Source organism: Triticum dicoccoides, chromosome 3A (genome assembly GCF_002162155.2).
Source record: "Triticum dicoccoides isolate Atlit2015 ecotype Zavitan chromosome 3A, WEW_v2.0, whole genome shotgun sequence".
Classification (NCBI taxonomy): Eukaryota; Viridiplantae; Streptophyta; class Magnoliopsida; order Poales; family Poaceae; genus Triticum; species Triticum dicoccoides.
Genome location: NC_041384.1, coordinates 128,647,417 through 128,654,680, shown reverse-complemented (window position 1 = coordinate 128,654,680; position 7,264 = coordinate 128,647,417). Strand labels below are relative to the sequence as shown.

The 7,264-nt window shown below is 40.9% G+C and overlaps 2 protein-coding genes across 2 annotated transcripts in view; both read right to left on the bottom strand.

Moving 5' to 3' along the window:
• Positions 1 to 4,011: 4,011 nt before the first annotated feature.
• Positions 4,012 to 4,492, bottom strand: LOC119271377 (protein RALF-like 9). Its single transcript, XM_037553233.1, has one exon. It carries the CDS (start codon positions 4,403 to 4,405, stop codon positions 4,172 to 4,174), a length of 234 nt encoding a protein of 77 aa, XP_037409130.1. The 5' UTR covers positions 4,406 to 4,492; the 3' UTR covers positions 4,012 to 4,171.
• Positions 4,493 to 4,886: 394 nt separating this feature from the next.
• Positions 4,887 to 7,264, bottom strand: part of LOC119267554 (GDSL esterase/lipase At5g45910-like) — a 4,061-nt gene continuing 1,683 nt past the window's right edge. Inside the window, exons 5-6 of the mRNA XM_037548958.1 lie at positions 6,379 to 6,383; positions 4,887 to 5,312 (exon numbers count right to left, since the gene is read on the bottom strand). Coding sequence (XP_037404855.1) covers positions 5,076 to 5,312; positions 6,379 to 6,383 — 242 coding nt within the window. The 3' untranslated portion in view covers positions 4,887 to 5,075. The remainder of the gene's footprint in view (positions 5,313 to 6,378; positions 6,384 to 7,264) is intronic.

Genomic DNA, 7,264 nt, shown 5'->3' with positions numbered 1-7,264 from the left:
CCGCCCCAGTCCCGGTTCTGTTACGAACTGGGACTAAAGGCCCTCCACGTCGCCGCTAACACCAACCGGGACTAAGGAAATTTTATGATTTTTTTAAGTTTTCCTGATTTTCAAATTTCTGAATTATTTTACAATTTAATCTCTAATCACCCTTCATCACTGCTCAATTTAACCTCTAATCTCTAATCACCCCTCATCATTCCAAATCATCTAACTTCCCGGCTGGTCACCCATCCTCTCACTACTCCAGCTTGAGCATGCTTAACTTCCGGGTTCTATTCCCCCTCGTTTCCAAGTCTGCACTTGTTGTTTTCCTGACAATAGTAAGATGTCAATCCTATTAACCTTCAGGAGTTTAGCTTGAGCATGAAGTCACACGATTCACTGTTTGAGTTTGAAACTATTGTTCTAAAAACAATAATTATTTAGTAACACTAATATTTCTTGAATAAGTAGTTTGACCACAGTTTGACTAGATTTGACCAAAATTCAAAAAAACGAAATAATTATTTAGTAACACTAATATTGTTGAATAATTATTTAGTAACACTAATACTTCTTGAATATGTAGTTTGACCATAGTTTGACCAGATTTAACCAAAATAAAAAAATGAAATTTGAGCATAACTTTTTTCCTAGAATTTGAGCATTCAAAAAATTTGCAAAACGGCCTACAACGGTCAAAATCGGATGCGGATTTTCGTGCTGAATTTTGATATATTACATGTTTTTTCCGACATCATATGCAAAAGTTAGCTATTTTTTTTAAAATAATACTAATTCTTTATTAAATTTTAGAAATATTACACCGTAATGACATATTTTTTTAAATAATACCCAGTCGGCCTACTGCTGCCCGATTGGCCGACTGGATCCAATCAGCCCACTACTGGTCGATTGGCGCCTAGTCTGCTTCCTCTAGGCCGACACGTGCATGCACCCATTTATCTGTTGACTAGGTATTTGGAAAACATTGAAAAATATTTTTAAAATGTTGATCATGCATATAAAAATGTTAATCAAGCATTTGAAAAAAATGTTGAACAAGTATTTGAAAAATGTTAAAAAAATATTTGAAAACTGTTGAATAGGTATTTGAAAAATGTTAAAGAAGTATTTTAAAAAATGGCTGTTTTTTTAAATAATACATTTTTTATTAAATTTCAAAAATATTATGCCATAATAATATTTTTCTAAAATATTACCTACTCGGCCTACTGTTGACTGACTGGATCCTGTCAGCCTACTGCTGGCCGATTGGCCCCCAGTCGGCCCACTATCGGCTGATTGGATCCAGTCAGCCCACTGCTGGCCGATTGGTCCTAGTCAGTCCTCTGCTGACCGATTGGCACCCAGTCTGCTTCCTCTAGGCCGACAGGTGCATGCACCCATTTATCTGTTGAATAGGTATTTGAAAAATGTTGAATAAGTATTTTAAAAAATATTGATCATGTATATAAAAATGTTAATCAAGCATTTGCAAAAAATGTTGAACAAGTATTTGAAAAAAATATTGAAGAAGTATTTGAAAAAACTATTAATCATGTATATAAAAATGTTGAACAAGTATTTGTAAAAATGTCGATCATGTATATAAAAATCTTGAATAAGTATTTGAAATTTTTTGAACAAGTATTTAAATATTTTTGAACAAGTATTTTAAAAAATTGAACGGGTATTTGAAAAAATGTTTAACATCTGGAAGCTGGTGGGGTGGTTAGCTGGGTTGGGGATCGATGCCTGGTCTCCATGGCAATCACCTGCGCAGCTAACCACCCCATCACCTTCCAATTACTGGTTAGAAAAGGGATCGCGGCCAACTAGAGGTGACTGAGCCGGTCTTCTCCATTATTTCTTTCTTTTTTCTTTTCTTTCTATATTATTTTTTCCAAATACTTGTTCAATTTTTTAAATACTTGTTCAATTTTTTTTCAAATACTTGTTCAACATTTTTATATACATTAGCAACATTTTTACAAATACTTGTTCAACATTTTTATATGCATGATTAATATTTTTTTAAATACTTGTTCAACATTTTTGCCAAATACTTGTTCAACATTTTTTACAAATGCTTGATTAACATTTTTATATACATGATCAACATTTTTTAAAATATTTCTTCAACATTTTTTCAAATACTTGTTCAACATTTTTCAAATACTTGTTCAATATTTTTGCCAAATACTTGATTAACATTTTTATATGCATGATCAACAATTTTTAAAATAATTTTTTCAACATTTTTCAAATACCTATTCAACAGATAAATGGGTGCATGCACCTGTCGTCCTAGAGGAAGTAGACTGGCCAGCAGTGGGCCGACTGGGGCCAATCGGCCAGCAGTAGGCTGACTGGATCCAATCGGCCGGCTGTGGGCCGACTGGGGGCCAATCGGCCAACAGTAGGCCGACTGGATCCAATCATTAGTAGGCCGACTGGGTAATATTTAAAAAATAATAATTACGGCGCAATATTTCTGAAATTTAATAAAAAATTGTATTATTTAAAAAAATTAGCCAAAAGTAATAACCGTTTTACTTTTTCATAATATTTTTTTGCAAAACATGTCCAAATTTAAGTTTTTTAATTTTCCTAACTAGTAGGTGTAGTAATATAACTACATCTTGAAGGATTTTATTTTTTTGAAGTTTTTATCATTTTTTTTTCAAAATTGAAATGACGATACAGGGGGGGTTGACTTTGAGACACGAACCCCTTTAGTCCTGGTTTGAGACATGAACCGGGACTAAAGGGCGTCCCGGTTCGTGTCTCAAACCGGTGCCTTTTAGTCTCGGTTCGTGTCAGTCTCGGTTTGAAATACGAACCAAGACTAAAGGGCATCGCACCCTTTAATCCCGGTTCGTGTCTCAAATTGGGACTAAAGATCTCATTTAAACCGGGACTAATGCCTTTAGCTGCTTAAATCAGAACTAATGCTCACATTAGTCCCAGTTCATAATGCAACCGGGACTAATGTGTATATTGAGCTGTGATCAAAACCCTATTTTCTACTAGTGTACACTGTAGACTACCAACGACATAGCTCTTGCCACAACAAACACATAAGCCTATGATGATGCATGCCAAACAATCGACCAACCCACATTAGCGACAAGAGTTCCATAAGCCCATGTCGTGCAGATGCCCGTTGGGATGGGGATCACTAGTTATAATAAAAAATTTGAGCGGAAAATCACTACTCCCTCCATTTCTAAATATAAGTCTTTTTAAAGATTTCCATATAGACTGCATACATATGCACATAGACATACTTTAAAGTGTAGATTCACTTATTTTACCGCGTATATAGTCCATATCATAGAAGTTCTAAAAATACTTAGCCTGTGTTTTGTAGCAAAGTATTATATAAACCAAAGTATCAAAAATTACAGTAATTTTATCTGTAGGTGTGAGATACCATAGTTTTATCAAAACAGAGTATTTTGCAGTATTCACAATACATAGAACCTGTTTGGCTTTTGCCGCATAACACTGTAAATTTTGCTGTTTAGCCGTTGTGTTTAAGCACTCAGCAGCTCTGTTTTTAAAAAAGAGGTTTGGGTTTTTTTTTATGCAGAGAAAAAACCGCAGTTTGCCCAATACTACAATATTAAAAACACAATTGTTAGGGGCAATCAAACAGCTCATTGTAAATAAAACTGTGGCAATTGCAAAAATTATAGTATTTTCAAAATACTTAGAAAATACTTTGCTATCAAATATGGCCTTATATTTGGGAGCGGAGGAAGTGGTTATAATAAAGGGTTGGCTATCGCTATAAGCCTGGATGTGTTGAGCGGGCTTTCGGCCCGGCTCATGGCCCGCTATGGATCGGACTGAACGGTCCAGGCCTTGTAAATAAATCGGCCGGTCCGGGTTGTCGAATTAGGCCCGACCAATGTTGCATTAACAGTAATTTAGTAGTGCTAAAAAAGGTATTTTAGTAGTGTCTTGTCTAAAAAAGTAATTTAGTAGTGTGGATTCTAATGCTTTCTACGGATCTGGTCAAGCTTTAAACAGTTTGATTCAGAGACAGCACTGCATGATCTTGTATTCATGAAAGAAGCGAGTGTGTTGCATCATACTCCTGGCTTGCACACGGCACCGGATCAACGTTCAAACGTTCGAGCAAAGCAAGAGATACACACGCATGCAGGCACGCGTCGCATCAGCCGCGGCAACGGTTGATCTTGCTGCAGCCGCGCGTGTAAGAGTTGGCCACCGCGGAAGGCCGGACGCTGGCGTCGGAGGTGTTGGCGCCGTTCCCGCGCAGGAGAGCACCGTAGCTGATAACGCCGTCGGTCGACGCTGGCCGCGCCCCGTCGGCCTCCTGGGCCGCCAGCACGAGGCTCGCCAGCACCAGGACCACCAGCGCGAGCCGCATGCTCATCACCTTCCCCATGCCTGCTCCTCCCTCCTGTGTTCTTCCAAGCAAAGAACAGAGAACAAAGAAACTTGATACGAGGAGGTGACCTACGACGTTGGCAGATGCAGAGCAAAGGGTCCCTTTCAACTGGGCACGCCGCCTAAAACACGAGCGGACCAGAGAAAACTCAGAGGCCTGTGCCATGTTTAGGTCTTGTTTTTCCAGCGAGCCTGCATCTTTTCCAAACACACGAGCTATCTTGTACTCCCTCCGTCTCATAATATAGGAGTGTTTTTGACACTACATTAATTAAAAAACGCTCTTATATTATCAGACCGAGGGAGTAGCTTTTTAATAATTCTGATAGGAGGTTATGCATATCGCAATTAATTTTCTTTATCTCTTCTGTTTTCTTTTCTCCTTGTACCGCATGCATGTATGCATCTCCAAGGATATGCCTCTGCGTATGTATTTAACACCAAGCCGTCGCCTCTAACGATGTAAGACGTTGCACCCATTTTCCCAAAATCTCCTTCATGTCGTGAACAAACAGAACCAATAAATTAACAATTAACCAATCTGCACAAGGCATGTAGTGTGTTCTGTTCTTTGACCTCCTTTCCTTTCTCTACAGTAGTGACCCACCCATGTGCAGGCGGCAATGGCATGTACGCAAAAACAAGCCTGTGTACTACTACTAGTGCTGCTACTCGAGGTTCCGGTTGCCGACGATGGGCGGGTCGGCGAAGGGCCCGTAGAGCCAGCCCCTGGCGATGTGGCCGTAGGACGCCTCCGTGAGGTGGATGCCGTCCCAGCTCCAGTGGTTGGAGGGGTCGTCGCACGCGTACGCGCCGGGCTCTCCGCACTTGGACGTCAGGTTGAAGTTGTACACCCCCACGCCCGCCGCCCCGCAGCACGCCCTCGGCTTCTGCCTCAGCATCCCTGCAACCAACCAAGGACCAAAAAAATTCACGTCCATCAAAATTATCATCATTGCAGCATCTGTCGCTTGTAGATAAGAATAGATAAATGTCCAGAATGCATTGTCTGATTCCAAGCCGGATTGCCCGGATCGCAACGTGCGTCATACTTCTGGGTCACTCTCCTCTTGTCTTGCCTGCTCTTTCGTGGGAGAGGCTACCAAAATGGACCAGACAAGAGCTAAAAAAATGGACCGGACAAAGGGCATTGCGGAGTAGTACGTCTTCGACCAAGTCACGCTGTTTTCACTTGATTTATTAAAATGGGTCATCACAAGCTCAACGTTGGAAAAAATGAGTGTCGTGAGGAATCAGTGCACAGCGGCACACCAGCTGCCTGCCCAATTTCTTCTTCCATGATAAAGAAAATAATCGGCTTGTTGGACCGGATCTACTCGTAATTAATTATATCGAGCGGTCGTTTTCTCCTTGTAAGAAATTAAGCTGATGTGCACACATATCTGTGATACTATCATGTACTAGAACCAAGACCAAGTTGCGCGAATAATGCTTGCATGATTGTGCCTGATTGTTGTATGATTACTTGATTAGGGGGGCGAAAATGATAGGGGGAGAGCCTTCCAGATGTACAGTGCAGACAAGCTGAATGTGTCAAGTGGATGGCCCCAAATACGGTACAGACAAGCTAAACATGCATGCACACAGCTATATGTGTTGTTTTGCTCTTGTACTTCTGATGATCGTAGTTTGCACTTCCTAGTTTTTCTTTAGCTATAGTTAAACTTCTGCGAAGTGTACACAACTGTAAACTATCATTGGGGCCGGCCGATTCTATGCATTTGATTCGTTTTGCTTTTCGAATGATGACACTTAGGTCCAACAGAGCGCGCCCAACATTCTAATTGCTTCAGTTAAATCCCAAATTGCTAGCTGCCCATGTTATACAACTACCAGTTGATCATGAACAGGTCAATGCTCTACGGATCACATGGACCAGCAATCAAGGTGCCACTAATTAAGACTTCGAAATACAATAACAAAACTAGGTTAATTAAAAAAATGAAACGACCATTTTTTTTTATACAAGTGGTTTCGGCTTAGCCGTCTCCACCATGTGTAACAAAATAAATTAGAAAGAGATACTCATGCCATGACAGTTCCTGTACTAGCAGCAGTGCCAATTTATTTCACAGCCCTGCCACAAACTAAACAATGTGATCGATCAGACTAGCTAACTCACCTGATTTTGTTTCAAAACTTACGCAAATAAACCGAGCACATAAATGGCACTTGAATTTTTCAGGACAAAAGAATGTGGCAGTATGGGGTGGGGTTCCATCGATCGATTGGCTGGCTATGTCATCGGTCGTTTAGTTAGGTGTCGCATCAACATCGTCATGCTACACGTACGTAGGCGTCTACGAAATTAGTACTACCGGGTAGAATCGAGTACCCCTCCACGTTTCTTAATCGGTTGCAATGTTGACGACGCCATCGCCATGCCAGCCATGTACGTAGCTGGACAGCGAAGCTTCTTTTTGTGGGAAATTCATCCTCACCTCCCGTTCGCGAGAAGGGTTCGTGGTCTTTGTGCGTTTGATCACGAAACCTCTCAGAAATGGTAGGAACGTTCGGCCCAACCACCGGTTTGGATTGCCCGCCCGGAAATGCATGCGCGCTCCCGTCACCCCGTTGATTCTTTTGGTTTCTTCTCCCGCCCCTTCCCCAGCTCCCTCCCATGCTTGTGTTCATCAGGGTTCACGCCACCTCGTAACAAATAATTATTCGCGTAGCGTTGCCGATTTGAATTTTTACAAAATTCGAGCTCTGGAATAGAAGTGAAAGTTCTTTATGTCCGATTTAAACCTTTTTTCATTCAAAAAAGGTGACGGGTAACAGGTGGTGGGCCCGGTGTGTCAGCGCCCGTACACGTTGTTGCCGTAACGGACCGAAC